The sequence below is a fragment of the Berkeleyomyces rouxiae genome (assembly GCF_048999995.1).
Source record: "Berkeleyomyces rouxiae strain 22BRR77 chromosome Unknown BrBRR77_ptg000002l, whole genome shotgun sequence".
NCBI classification, from domain to species: domain Eukaryota; kingdom Fungi; phylum Ascomycota; class Sordariomycetes; order Microascales; family Ceratocystidaceae; genus Berkeleyomyces; species Berkeleyomyces rouxiae.
The window spans coordinates 156,907-171,209 of NW_027396492.1; the positions used below are offsets into that span (position 1 = coordinate 156,907).

The 14,303-nt window shown below is 51.0% G+C and overlaps 5 protein-coding genes across 5 annotated transcripts; 2 read left to right on the forward strand and 3 right to left on the reverse strand.

Moving 5' to 3' along the window:
* Window positions 1–560: 560 nt before the first annotated feature.
* On the reverse strand, window positions 561–3,597 carry BROUX77_001576 (uncharacterized protein; the record flags this gene model as incomplete). Its single annotated transcript, XM_073746020.1, has 2 exons — window positions 561–3,441; window positions 3,554–3,597. 2 exons carry the CDS (start codon window positions 3,595–3,597, stop codon window positions 561–563), a joined length of 2,925 nt encoding a protein of 974 aa, XP_073606658.1.
* A 3,718-nt stretch (window positions 3,598–7,315) lies between these two features.
* On the reverse strand, window positions 7,316–8,129 carry BROUX77_001577 (uncharacterized protein; the record flags this gene model as incomplete). The annotated part of the gene is made up of 2 exons (XM_073746021.1): window positions 7,316–8,059; window positions 8,127–8,129. 2 exons carry the CDS (start codon window positions 8,127–8,129, stop codon window positions 7,316–7,318), a joined length of 747 nt encoding a protein of 248 aa, XP_073606659.1.
* Window positions 8,130–9,736: 1,607 nt separating this feature from the next.
* BROUX77_001578 (uncharacterized protein) lies at window positions 9,737–11,331 on the reverse strand (the record flags this gene model as incomplete). Its single annotated transcript, XM_073746022.1, has 4 exons — window positions 9,737–10,162; window positions 10,227–10,927; window positions 11,006–11,116; window positions 11,190–11,331. 4 exons carry the CDS (start codon window positions 11,329–11,331, stop codon window positions 9,737–9,739), a joined length of 1,380 nt encoding a protein of 459 aa, XP_073606660.1.
* Window positions 11,332–12,045: 714 nt separating this feature from the next.
* Window positions 12,046–12,410, forward strand: BROUX77_001579 (uncharacterized protein; the record flags this gene model as incomplete). Its single annotated transcript, XM_073746024.1, has 2 exons — window positions 12,046–12,235; window positions 12,364–12,410. 2 exons carry the CDS (start codon window positions 12,046–12,048, stop codon window positions 12,408–12,410), a joined length of 237 nt encoding a protein of 78 aa, XP_073606661.1.
* Window positions 12,411–13,546: 1,136 nt separating this feature from the next.
* On the forward strand, window positions 13,547–14,265 carry BROUX77_001580 (uncharacterized protein; the record flags this gene model as incomplete). The annotated part of the gene is made up of 2 exons (XM_073746025.1): window positions 13,547–13,726; window positions 13,798–14,265. The coding sequence occupies 2 exons, from the start codon at window positions 13,547–13,549 to the stop codon at window positions 14,263–14,265; spliced, it is 648 nt and encodes a 215-aa protein (XP_073606662.1).
* Between the last annotated feature and the right edge of the window lie 38 nt (window positions 14,266–14,303).

Genomic DNA, 14,303 nt, shown 5'->3' on the forward strand with positions numbered 1-14,303 from the left:
CCAAAAACCTTCTCTAGTTAACTATAGCTGGGCATGCAAGATGGAAAATTGTGCTTTGTTGCGTTTTGACAGCGGACGCCCAAACGATAAGGATTGATATGTATGTACAAAAACGCATGTATCTAGTGCATCTTGTCTTTCTGGACTCCTTGAAAAAGAATGAAAGACGCCGTGAAATCAGACTCCGGCTATAGATGCATCTGAGTTCTGGCAACATGCAGTTTTGCCCCAGCTGAATACAGAAACACCCTCCAAAGAACAAATGAACATACAAAGGAAACAATAAAGGAAAGGAAATGGTATAGTAAGGTAAAGTGAAATGCACAAGAAAGGGGGAATCATGGAAGTGGACTGCCTCAGATTTTATAAGAAAGGAAGAGTGCAGTCCAGGAACGAATCATTGCCGTACATTTTGCTCATGATGTCGGCAGAATCCGCGAGAAGAGAAGAAGACGTTGCTCAAGAAGAGCGTGAAACGAAATGGTGAGCGTTGTGTTTGTCTCCTGCAAATATTGCTAAAGCATATTAGAAACCCAAAGCCACGCCAGACAAGATACGGCCTAAATAAAGCCATCCCCTGTCATGGCGACCGGTACCGATGCCGAATCTTCGCGCTTCGGTCTGGGAGGTGGTCTATTACGGAGGAGTGAAGGGTCTCTTCGCATGCCAACACCAGGGATAGGGCTCTTACTGACGCTTGGAAGGAACCCAGGTTGGGGTGACCGACTCCGATCTTTGGCTTTGTCCTGAACTTCGAGATTCCGTACTCGGTCACGAACCGAGGCTTGAGCTGTGCCTTGTCTGTGAGTAGGGGCCTCAGACCTTGTCTCCTCGAGAGCTCCCAAGCAAGGCTTTGCGCCCAATTCGCCTGCTGCCAACGGCCAAACAACTTGAGCAGATTGTGTAACAGCGCTAACAGGTGGCTGTACTGCAGGGCGAGGTGACATGAATTTATCTTGCGGCATTTGAAGTTTAGGCCTTTGAAAGTGGCCATAATCATTAACATTAGATGCCCGAGGAACATCGGTATTAGCATTCCCACGACCAGGATGGCGGGCGGGAGGGAGTGGTGATGTGCTTTCGTGGAATGACTGGTTGAATGGAAGGGCCGAAGTTTGGTACATCGGCGACTTTATCACTGTCATCCCGCGAGGGGTCGGAACTGCATATCCGTTCTTGTCCTTGACACTGTCGTATGCGAAACGCGTAGGCCACGCAGACGAGTTGACTGTACCAACGCTAGCCGGGCTGTCTAGTGGTGGGCTGACCGTTGAACTTTCGGCAAAGAATGAATACTCCGTCGCGGGACTGATGGCGGAAAGTTGGTCTCCTGCAATATTTGAGGTGGCAGGGGCCAACGTTTCCATCGTGTCTGTAACTGTTGTTTCAGACTGAGTGACCGTAGGAATTTCCGTTTCTGTGCCAGATATCATTGCAACCTCCGCAGCCTGGGCGGATACCGCATTTGCTTGTAAAGTGGCTTGCTGGGGAGCAACACAAAGGGGACTCTTAGGCATAGCCTGCACCGTCTTGGCGGTCGCGCTTCCAATCTTGAGGGGAGCCGGTCGGATAGCGTCAAGACGAGCATTTGAGCTGAAGCCACCACTAGCACGTCTGGTTCTCTGGACAGGTGACTGAGTCAAGCTTCTCGAGAAAGTGGTAGTGGGTCCAGCCGAAGTCTTAGGCCTCTCTGGTGACTCTTGGTGTTTGGAATCTGTGGTAGAAGAAGCTTGGCTGGCATTGTTGTTCTCCAGGTTGAAAGAAAACGATTGTCTTCTTGGAGAGCAAATTGTAAGGGTATCTCTCTTGGCAGCGACATCTCTAATAATAGGGGGGCCCTCCCATTGTAATGCAAGAGCTTCGTCGCCATGTAGGACAAATTCGGCCTCGGGAGTAGGTGATCGAGCACCAAAATTGGTCCTTTGAAGCTTTGCAACAAATGAAGACCGATCAGCAGCGATGCCCAAACCCGAGGTATCTGGCACGATACTGGGTATGGCATTACGCACAACACGCAGGCCAGAGGGAGCAACAGGCTTCGTGGAAACTGACTTTTCGAAAGAGGGGCGTTCAATGCTGCGAGCCGAGCGTACGGACTGTGAAGGTGAAGGAGTGCTACGCATGGAGGTTGAATTTGACACGGAAGGCCTGGAAGAAAGACCAGATTCGTGAGAGGATATCAAAGTCAAACTTGGGCTAGGACTAGCAGTAGATGCTCGCGAGAAAGAGTCTTTCCGATCCATAATGGACATGGCCTCAGTCGCGGGAGTCGAAACGGCCGACTTTGACGGGCTGGAAAATGAACTAGATGGGCCTAGATCAAATTCGAAATTGAACTGGCTAAAGGGCGACTCAGATATGACGGGAGACGCCGAAGCACTGATAGCTGTGTCAATAGTTGGTGCTTGGCTACTAGGAGACTCGTAGAAAGTTGTTGCAAGGGAAGGAGTAAGCTGCAAGCTAGCACTGCTAGGAGATCGCATTGTCGTAGCTGCATTTGCTGTATTCAGCGCAACAGCCGGGGAGTATGGCTTGAAGACACCTGGTGAAGTAAGCTTGGGCCGTGCTACAGTCGGGGTGCCGTCCCCATAACTGGGAACATAAGACCGGGAGCTTGAATTTGACATGAAGCTGAGCGCAGAGCTTTCTGCAGACTGCGTCGTGGAAGACTGAACCGTTGACGGAATTGGCGCAGTATCTGATACGCTGGGGACGGCTGTATTGATAGTAATAGGGGCATTCTGAAAGGAAGCTGCCGGCGGGTCCTCCAGTTTGTCGTCTCTCTCTAGGCCCAGAGCATCGTCGCTGCTGAATAAAGAATCGAGGGAGTCCTGTGTCACTGGAGCTACTGGGGGGGACGACTCCTGGCCACCTGTCGAAAAGGGTGACCCCCTAGACGAGTGGCTCCCGGTGTCATTCGGACGGTTGGCAAGAGATGATTCTCGGGGCGCAATGGGAGGCAGTGGTTCTCGGAGATGGTGGGAGAACGAGGGTTGGCGCATGGGATCACTAGTTACTCCAGAACTAGTGGACGGGCGGGCGGCAGATCGAGAGTTTGAGGGAGATGAGCTAAAGCCAACAGCGCCAATAGCAGCCCGAGGCTTCATGGAGAAGCGATCAGGGCTGGAAAAGGTGGGACGTGTTTCGGACTCTGGCGTGTGGCGTATGCTGTCGCGATTAGGCCTGGGAATATGATCAAAGTTTTGAAGGTCGACGAGACTCGCTGTGGCTGTGCCGTTCATGAAGACAGGTCGCGGGGTGGTAAAAGAACGGAACGAATGAGAAGTCCCCGGCCGGGCGCTGCTGCTAAGGCGCTTGCGCCCCGGGGTGCCGTCCCAAGTAGAGGCGCCATTCGGGCTACCGAAGTCGTTGGCTTTGGTTTGGTCTAAGCGGCGGGAGGGCTTGGTGCTGGAATCTGGTGTGGCAGAAGGTTGGGTTTTTCTGCGGCAGTCAGCACTCCGTTAAAAGCCAGCCAAACATGATGGAATATTCGAGAGCAAGCAATATCTTGGCAGTTTTGCAAAGTGGAAGGGGTGTTCATATAAAGACGTACTTTTTCTTGTCGCCCCCAATCTTGAGGCCAAAGAACGACACCATGGCGCTAGTGGTGAGAGAGTCTCTCGGTGGGTGATTCGAAGAAGGACCAAATATCAAAGACAGGTGAATATAAGAGTATGAAGTTGCAGGGTCAGCAAACTCAAGCGGCGCAAGATAAGTGTTGTGTTTCTTGTCTGTTACATTCAACGAACAAACAGTGGTGAAGTTGGTGGTTCAGTTTGAAACCTTATTCCTTGACAATAAGTGACGGCTGTCAAGTTACGGGAGAGAGAAGTCTCGGAGAAAATTGAAAAGGATAGACAAGAAGAAGCGTAGCAGGTCAGTCAACAGTGAGAAATAAAGGAGCGGCGGTGTTGCTGAAGGCACGTCTGGTCTGTCCTGGAGAAGAAGTTTTGCGATGTGAGGCGATGTACAACGACGGTAGATGGTATGGGGAATAAAAACAAAAACAAAGAAAAAAGACCAGGCACGGCGGTTGGAAAACCAGCTATTAGAAGTTAAGGGGAGCAAGAGAAAAAAAAAGAAAAAAGAGCTTATTGTTCGTTTTTGGGGAACTTGGCTCCGTACCGTCAAGCCATGTGTATACAATTACCAGCCAGCTCAAGCCAAATTCAACTAAGCCTCCGACAGTTGACAGGAGAGGCAGGCAGAGGCTAAGGAGAAGACGAAGAAAAATTACCTGAAAAGAAGGAATCGCAGAGGAGGAAGAACGAAGGAGACTTGGGTGGCAGAGAGAATGTGTGTTGGCAGTATCAGTCAAGTGACAGCTTTAGCCAATCAGACTTTGACAAGGTGTATATGAAAAGGAGAAACGAGAGAACTCAGATCGATCACGACCAAAGGGAACGAGAGAAGGAGGAAGACACGGCACAAAGCCAGGAGGTAGTGGCATAGAGGCAGAAAGAAAGTGGCTGTTGTAAAGAAACAAAAAAAAAGATCGGGAAAATGCCTGCTACTCCAATAAATTCACACAATCCCAGGCCATTGTAGGTGAGGAACCACGACCAGGGGATAAAAGAGAAAATGATTTGGGAGTACCCCTGAGATGAGATTCCTATAGGGAGTTGGGAGGGGAAGGGTCCTTCGAAGAAAAAAGAAACGAAAAAAGGCACTCTTCCCATCACAAGCGAAACTTTATGACTTTCGAATAGTTATCATACAGCGAGAAAAAAAAGAAAAGGAAAAGAGACAAATATTCACAATACACAACAAAAACGCATAGGCCAAATGCCCCTCTCTCCCACCCACTCTCTTCTCTTCATCTTCCTATCTTCCCAAGGAATGCCATCATAACTCGGATACGTAGATAATAAGAAGCCGTCAGGAACAAGAACTTGACGGGCCTTTTTGCAGGGGCCATTGGCCATTGGCATTACAGGGGTAACAACCTGCGCCTTTGCGCTTTTTTTGGCGACCTCCTCGACTCGCCTAAATAAGGTCATGATTGCCAAACAAAATGGGCAAAGCACAAAGAAGGGATGGTGGGAATTATGCTTTGCTAGCTGTTAATGTGTCTATGTGTAGGTGGAGAAGGGAGGTCCCAAGCCAGGCCTGGGCTACGCAAATTGGCACATGCAAGCGTATCCATACAATGCCTGCCCCGTTGTTTTTTGTCGTCGAGCCCCGACTGTCAGTAACCTTGGCTGCGTTTCTTCTGGCTGTAAAGAAGCATGCCAATCATGCTTCAACTTAAACCGGATATCCTCCCTTGGAGCCTGTATGATGATGTCTTCACCTCCTCCCGCAACTCCCACTGGCCTTTCTCCCTTGGATAGGGCACACGACCCACAGATTGATAGTATTGATTAAATGTCTATAGCAAAGTATATCGATACATAGCTTGTCTGATACATGTATGGCGGGGTATTTCTCCTGCATAAACAATCCTTGTTATGATATCTTGTGATAGTTAATGGTTCTGCTCTCCCCTTCTTTCTTTGTGTCTTGAGCGGTCCCATAACAATGTCTCCGTGACTTACTCCATTGTGCGCGGAACTCTTACGAACCTATGACAACAGATGTCTATGAAGGGAAATAAATCTCAGACTAACCATACACTGCATCCGAGTAACTCTAGATTCCATATGCTCCAGACTACTCTTGCTTCTTCTTGAAGCTAGCCTTGACTGGTTTGACCAGAGTACGTCACATTATATCTGGAGCTTTTTTTTTCACTCTGGAACGACTGGAAAAAATTCAAAATGCTTAGCGGCATTCTCGAACCCTCTCCATATCTTCCATCAATTGAAAGCTGCTGCTCCTGCTCCTCGCCGGCAACGCTCGCTCCGACCCCGTATATAGTTTCATCTCGGCTCTGTGAGAGCCAACTAAGAGCCGACATCAACTATTGCAATGAAGTCCATTTACCCCATCATAGCACCCAATGCGGCAGACTACCTCTCAAATTCCAAGACGTCGATTAGCTTTGTTTCCCTATTTAGTTTAGGACACTATAGTGCATTATATGGATGGCAATATATTGCATCAGTGTGCTCAGAAAGCTTTTTTGCACTTAGAAAAATGGGATAGGACGGAAAAGAAGATATGCGCATACATGTGTGGGCCATAGAGTCTTTGCTGGTCATTTTGTCTCTGGGGCAGCCTTATGGAGGCGGACCAAGCCATACGTAATTATTTACGTTCTTCGTCAAGTTAGGCCAATACATCAGCCCATTATACCTGTATCGCGCTAACATTCTAGCCCTGTTGACGAGACTGAGAGGCGAACAATCTGGACTTGTACTTGTACAGGTGCCAGTCCCTTCCCCTTGCGCTCAGCCACGGTGAGCCATAGAACCTCGACCAGCTGGTGTCTATACCACAGGGCACTCTCCCCGACATCAGCACGCAGGCCACAGGGCAGCCAGGACTGGCTCTGTGACTTCAGAATGCATATGCAGGTAATTTGCATCAGTATCCGGCTCTACGCTCCCCCGTCCCCCGGTCATTAACTCTTGTGTGTTTTTACAATCGTCTCGCAAGTCACAGGCGCTTTTTCTGCGATTCCACTTTGATGCAAGTCAGTAACTAAACGAATGACCCGTGCTACTTACGGCAGCATTCGGCTGGTTCCAGTTTATGTCTTCATACGGCGCTAATAATGCAGGAGGCCCCGCTTTTTCAGGTACCAAGTCCCATATGAAGACAGGGATGATCATGACAAAATAGTCAGCACTCAGGAAAAAAGGAAGCTTCCCTTTTTTCCATTCCATTCCCTATACACTTTGTCCGTTGTCATCTCATCTTTTGCGGCAATTGCAACCGTTAACTAGACTTTTGTAAAATCATAAGTATTTGGTCACACAAATGTATGAGCGCAGTGTAAGAAAATGATACAATGAATTTCATTGACATAAGCGCCGCAAAGGCTTTCTACAAAATTTTTCTACCCGGTGTAAATACAAGCGCCTGTGTCAATTGATGGGCAGACGTGCAATGTGTGGAAATTGATGTGCAACGCAAGGACCTCCATGTTGAATCTGTCTCCCGACGTTTCATTCAATTTGACAGTGACAGACATGTTTATGTATGACCCTAACCCTACATGAAACTTGCATGTTAGCTGGGCTTAAATAGTGCCACACACGTAGTATCATGACTCATGAGATTGTGAACCGTAAGAATAGTTCCATCATAATGCAACAAATGAAAACAAAGACAGTAAACCCAGTCCCAAGAAGCAAGAACGGCCCGACAAACACCCAAAACCCCAGCCAGATAAAATATACGACATACCAAGCAATATAGTAGCCCCCCATCATTGTGTATCAAGCTGATCCAGAAGCCGCTGCTTCCTCCTATTCATCAGCTCTTGCTGCACTTCTTCTAATGTCGGAAGCACCCAGCCACGCCCATCGCCGGAATCTCCTGGCAACGGCTCCCATCCCAGCGGTGGCTCCGACCCGCCCTCGCCTTCAGTCATGCGCTGCAGCGCCTCTCTCTCCCTTAGTGACTCCCACGCCAGCAGTTCCTCGTCTTCCTCGTCTGGCGCATAGCCGTAGTATGTCGCGTCCACGGACATGCGGTAAAAGTCGCCCTTTCGAGCGGCGTTCGACAACTCAGGCTTGCGTGCAGCTGCCTCGAACAGTTCTTTGACGCCTGGAAGCTCGCGCGCGCGGCCAAAGTAGCGGTAGCCCTTGCCACCGCCAGGGATTTCGCGGCCATTGTCGTCATAAATTTTGGCAGCGCCGCGCATGTAGTTGGGCCCGCCGAGATTGCGGATTTGGACTTCCCACATGTGTTTTTCGCGCATGAGCTTGTTGATTTCGTCGTTGAGATCGCGGATCTGATAGTCAGACAGCGAGATTTCCTGGATGCGCGAGACCTTGCGCGAGATCTCCTTGAGAACCTGGCCGCGCCACTTTTCGGCTGATGGAATGGCGTCGACTTCGCTAATCATCTTCGGCCGCCGTGTGCGGCCAGCATCGATGATGCCGATTTCAGCAGCCTGTGCTTCGCGAAAGCGAAACAGCATCGACTGTGCCTTTTCAGCGTTACGGGCCTGAAGCGTCGAACTACCGTTAGTTGGTGATTTGGAAGCTTTGCTGGGGAAGGAGGCCCTGACTCACCATTTTTGCGACTAGCTGGGCGGGGTGTAAGTTTGAGGATGAAATAAACGCGACACAACAAACAACCTGCAAAGCTTGCGTGCTCGGCTGGGTTTGGTTGCGATGTTTCATCCAGCCTTGTGTCGTCAATTGGGCTCGACAGCCAATGAAATTTGTGATAGCTGGTGAACATAATGACACCTGACAGCAGATGGCAAGCCTATACGCGCTACATAAAAAGGTCAACGCGCATTGCCTCATTCTCCTTTCAAGTGTGTAGCTTTGCGACCCGACGTGATATTAAGCTCGCCCCCGATTCTGAGTTGGGTTTCACGGCACTTATATTTATTGATGTGCTCTCACTCAGTAGTCGGTACGGGAAAAGATGCAAGTGCGTCTTCCCATTCCTCGCATCACGCGAGAAGATGCTAGTGCATCGTCGGCCTTCTTCATATTATTTAGCTGAAGCCCCAATATCCAAGCCTTTATTTCCCCTCTACCACATGCTGCCAACTCTTATTTCCTCTCCATGTACTCTCCTGCGTTGAAGAAAAACAAATTTCTTACACACAAGAATTCTTGATCTACGTGCAGCAGTATCTCCGGAAACTCCGCCATAGACGTGATTCACAAGAACAGAGATCTGAGCAGGCCGTTGTACAGAGACATGGAACTCTCTATGCCCATCCCGCTACCATCTTGCCCGTATCTTCCAATGGACACTACCTTCTCTGGCTCGGTAAGGCCTTCTGATACAATCCCTCTTGCGAGGCTGTATTACACCCTAATACACTGCAGAATTAGGCCGAAGATCATCTACAGCGAGCAATGACGACATTATTGGCATTCCGGATACTGGTACACATGCCTCTCTCTAAACATGATGTCTCTGGGTCTGCTATTATGGGAGACTCAGAAACAGGGCCTTGGCCGGTGTGTGCAGGCCTGCTGCGAGGGCACTAAGTGTCCCTCGTTGATGTGGAAGCCGCAGCTGCGCTATGGGCTCATATGTTAGCGAGGCGTACCGATGACGTTGGAAATAGTTATAGTTTTCAAACTGAGCAACGCTGGTAAGTCACACCTCCCGTGGAGAGACAGCTCTGGCTGAACGACGCTTTACTAACGAGTCTTGTAGATCTCTCGGCCCAACCTACAGAGTGTTAGCCCAGAAGGGGATACCACAGAGTCGCGGCCAGCTGGAAGTCTATGGCCGAGGTCGCGGCGGGCTAGGCATAAGTGACTTTTTGTGATTTCTTTATAACTATCTACTACTTGCCCAGTGATGATTCAAAAAAAGGTCAAAAAGCCAAATTTGCAGACACTCTGTTCTGCAATCCGTCGCTCATCTGTGGTCCGTACTTTGAGAGGGGGCTTTTTCTTTTTGGAAGTGGCCTACTCAATAGGTTGGACTCACATGAAGAGTGAATGGACGGCAGGGTGTCGGTGAGAACACAAGAGAGCTAATCTGAGGGCTTGCGAGTTTATATGATACATCTAGAGATAGTAATGCACACTTGGTTTTTTCTAAAGCAATAAGAATTTGAACAAATGTTGTTGATTGTCTTCATTTTCAAAGTCTGGGTTAACTAGTCTGTTTGTCTTCTCTTAATACACACTACATATGTCTTTGGCTACTGCAACTTCTTCGACTCGGCACGGCCATCTGTAGGCTTGCTGTACATCCACACCACGCTGAAGGCAACAAAGCCGGATACAGTGGCGAAGATTCCGGTCATCCAGGGCCAAGCACCCGAAATCTCCCACGAGCGAGGCCACTCGTTGTGAGCCATGTGACGCACAGAGACCGTCACCTTTTCCTCAACGTTACTCATGAAGGGACGCTTGTAGTTGACCATGAAGTTGAAGATACCATGCTGGTCAGGGACAGTGAAGTTGACGGCAAAAGTTGACGACTGTTCATCCGAGCTGATGGGGTTGAGGGCGAGGCGGTGGAAGGGAGACAGCATGCTGAATTCTAGCTGCAGATCATCGTTCTTGGGAACCGTGAAGGGGACCCAGGAGTCCCAGTTATACTCAGAAAGGGAAATGGTGTAGGACTGTTGTGAAATGGCAAAACCTGTTAGTACGTGCGCGCAAAGTCATTGGAAAACCACAACTTACCACATCGTTCTTGACACGGTAGATGCCGGGGTTGGACGGGTTAACCTGACCAGCCTCATTCAAGTGGTGCTCAATGCTGTGGCTACGCAGAACGCCGATTTCCTGGAAAGTCCAGCCCGACACTCTCTTGGCGAACTCTCTGTTCCACACTTTCTTATCCGAAGCCTTGGCCTCGATCCACTTGTCGCTAAGCATCTCGCCGGCGCCGATGACGGTTAGGCGGGCCGAGTTGCGGGCCTGCACGGTGGAGACCAGAGCCAGCTGGCGGCCAGTAGCAAAGATGTCATCAGGAGCGACTTCGTCGGCTTGAGTCTTGGGCGCATATAGATACGCAGTCTCAGGGGCACGCAGAATTGGAGCCACCAGAGGGCTCTGGCCCAGAACATGGCCGGTTCCGTGGGGGAAAAGAAGAAGCTCCTCGGCTCCATCGGCTGGCGAGAAGTAGGGTTGCACACCAGCACGGAGTATGGTGGGTGCTGGCAGCACAAGAACATCGTGAGTTTCGGGAGCTGTAGCGGCGTCGTAAGAGAAGTGGTCAACGACGGTGGTTAAACGCTCATCAGGGAGAGTGATATCAAGCTCTGCGAGGAGTGACGACACCGAGGGCGCCACGGGGTGGGTGGAAGAAAGGGCGAGGAGGACGTTGCCATTGGCATCGAGGAAGTTAAGCAGGGCCGAGGGAGTGAGAACAGGGCCTAGATCTAAAAACAATATGACGCCTGGTTAGCGATGGATATATCTGGTGAGCCAAGGGCCCGCGGCCTTTTTGCAAGACATACTCTTGAGGTGCGACGGCAGTAGCACGATGTGGTCGTAGGTGCGCTCGCCGAGATCGAACAATTTGAGCGAATCGGCCTTGGCAGTCGAGTATTTCAGATCAAAGCCCCGATCTACAGAGGGAGGCGGAAACTAGTTAGCAAGGAGCCTACGGTCCTCAATTGGAGGTTCGCATATCGCACGCACTCTTCAAGTCGCCCAGGAACGTCGAGTATTCGGCCTTCTGGCCGTCCTCGTCAACCAGGACGAGGGTTCTGCTGCCAGTCGAGCTAGTCGCACTGGCAATGGCGGCAAAGGCCAGCGCGGCGACCGAGAGGACAGACTTCATTGTGGATCGCGGAGGGAGAAGCAAAGGAACGGCGGCAACGGCTACGAGAACCACACGATGGCAAGCGGAGAGGAAGAGGAAGAGGAAGAGGACAGATAGCGAAAGCCAGAAGAGTCAGAGACTGAGAGAAAATCCGGCTCAATGGCGAGAATGGGGCATGTACTGGTGATATGTACAATGTGCTACAGCTCGCTGAAGATGTCCTGAGTACTTGAACTCTGGAGGTGTGGCCGTTTGATAGAAGCAACTGTGAGATGCAGGACACTTCTTTCCGTTACGCAAGCCTCTCAATTCCTCGACTGAGACCTGAACGATGGAGCTCCCCGGCTACTTGGCCTGTGTAATGCGTAATTGAACAGGTAGCAGCTGGGAGCTTGCATGATTGTTTAGCCGGGAATCAACCGGCTGCATCCCAACCTGCGCAAGGTGGGGACCTCAGATATTCGGATGGTGGAGTCCCCGGAGGCCTGGCTGTCCATTGTATACGCAAATCGACATCCCCGTCTCTCCCAAGCTTGAAAGCGGCTGCTAGAATTGAGAGCCTTGAGAAGCTGCTGCTACTGTCAGTATCTATCCAAACCAATTGGCTGTCACTCTGCATCCGCCGCCACTAACTAACCACTCCTCTACAGACCACCATATAAACACCTCTTCCTCCGCTTCCTCCTCTCCGCCCATCATCGACCACCGACCGCCGACCGCCGACCGCCGACCATGCCCCACCCTACGCCCCGCTTCTTCGCAGCGCCGCTCGTCTTTATGCGCTGGGCCATTCGCGAGCGGCCGGCGTACTTTTGGTCGGTGGCCATCGGCGCCTCCTGCCCAGTCTTCATTGTTGCTGTGCCGCCACTGCGTCACGCCGTGGGCGACGTCAATGCCGCCAAAATCCCGGTGACGTACCCGAGTAAGTCGCAAGCTATCCCCCCTCTATGCGTGAGATGCTGCTTTGCTCCCTGGCTCTTCTCATCTCTTGGGCTAGTCTCCTGGCTATATACACTGCGCCTTCTACTGATACTGACATCGGCTTCCTAGTCCCGACCGGCCCGCGCAAGCAGCTCATGGGCTTTGACGACGAGTAAACAGACTCTTCTCAGGCAGTACAGAAACGCATCGGTGCCTTTTTTTTGCTTCGATGCTCATATGAAACCAGAACCTAGGAGGTACGGCACATTCAGTCTCGCCTGGGGTACATCCGCCAATCAGCACCAGACACCTAAAGACTGTTGGATATATACATACATACTTCGGTCTACTTGGTAAATGTTTTACTATTGTTTTTTTGTCCTTCCGCATGGTGCTCATTCGGCCGTCGTTCACAAGGCGTAAGGGGGCTTGAATACCCAGCAAATATGCGCTGGAAACTTGTATCTAAGGGAACTCCGGTTAGCGGACTTTGATATCCACGCTCCAGAGCCAGTGTACCACCACGCAATGTCTCAACGTAGCACCAATCTCTCCCCCTGTTCCTTTTGCGTGATGCACATCTCTGCTACTCTCCCGCTTCATGTCTGCCTGCCTGTCTGTCCCCTCCTCACCTCTTAACCCCGTGACACTCCAAAACCGCAAAGGAAAAAAGAAAGCCAATCTGAAGCCAAGACCCAAGCCAACCGTGGTTTTCTTGGCTTGGCCCATAGGCAAAGCTGCCCAGGCTCTTGGCACAGCCAACAGGCGTTGAAATGGCTCCGATTCCTGTGCATGTGCTGCTGTACAGATACACTGTTGTATAAATATGTGGCACATCTGCAGGTGCCAAGCCAGGAAAAGCACAGGACCAGAAACAAACCAGCCAATAATGAGGATAATGAGATGCAGAGGACGCGCTACAATGGTCAATCGTGACTCTTGGCTTCGCCCGTATGTTCAAAGCATGTAATGTAGTGCCTAATAGGCTCTGTATACACGACAAAGTTCGGCCAGTGTCTTGCCGCTTTCATATTTGTTTCTCCTCGTTGCCCTCTGCGACTTTGCCGACGCTACCAACGCCGCACTTTACTCACGCTGGGCATCGCGTCTTGTTTGCCATCGTCAAATCTGCTCCTGTGTGTTTTTACCGAGCAGGCAGTATGTTTCAGTTCCATCTTCTTCACCAAGCTATATATACACTCATATAACCACGTCCGCTCGCCGTCCTTGTCCCTCTCCCCTTCTCCCAATCGTCTCTCCACCACCTCTCCTGACCTGCTCTTCGCCTGTGCCTGTGCCCTCGTCTCCGTCCATGCCGCCCCACCGCTCCGCCCTGGCACACACCCCGACCCAACGACACCAGCAGACGGCCCTCCTCATCATCGATCTCATCACACGCTCGCTCGTCGTCGCCGGCAGCACCAGCATCCTCGTGCTCGCCGCCGGCATTCAGCGCCGCAACGGCCTGACCTTTATCAAGGCCTACGTTTTGGTCCGTCCAGCTCTCCGGTTGCCTTTTCTCGCTTGCTTGCTCGCTGCTCGTAACCTAACTGTTCCGAATAGGCTTCGCTCTTGCTCGTTCTTACTGTGTGCATCTTTCTGTATAACCTGCTTCAGTTGTCGGCGCCAAAGCGCTGCGCACCTCTTCGCAGATGGTCGTTGGCCTCGGGTCTGTGCCGCCCTGAATCCGCGCTTCGCTCCTCCGTAGCGCCCATACCTCTCCTTCCGCCGCCATTGTCGCCAGATCCCAAACCCGCCATCGCCGTTCCGCCGTGGGGCTCCACAACAGCTTTATACATCGCCCTCGTCGACGTCATTGGTTGTATTCTTGCCCTGCTGGGGCTCTTTTTCATGCTTCTCACGGACCAGCATCTTCTTTCCTCGTCTTCATCCACCGCTCCCGCTCCCACTTTCGCCCCAACCTCATTTCCCACCACCCTTGCAGACCGTACAACCCTTCAAGATGCAGAGGTTTGGGAGGCTGGCGCATGGCAGGTGCGAATATATGTTCTATTCGGTCTCATAGCGTGAGTTTCTTTTTCCAGATATTCCATCGGATATTCCCAGCA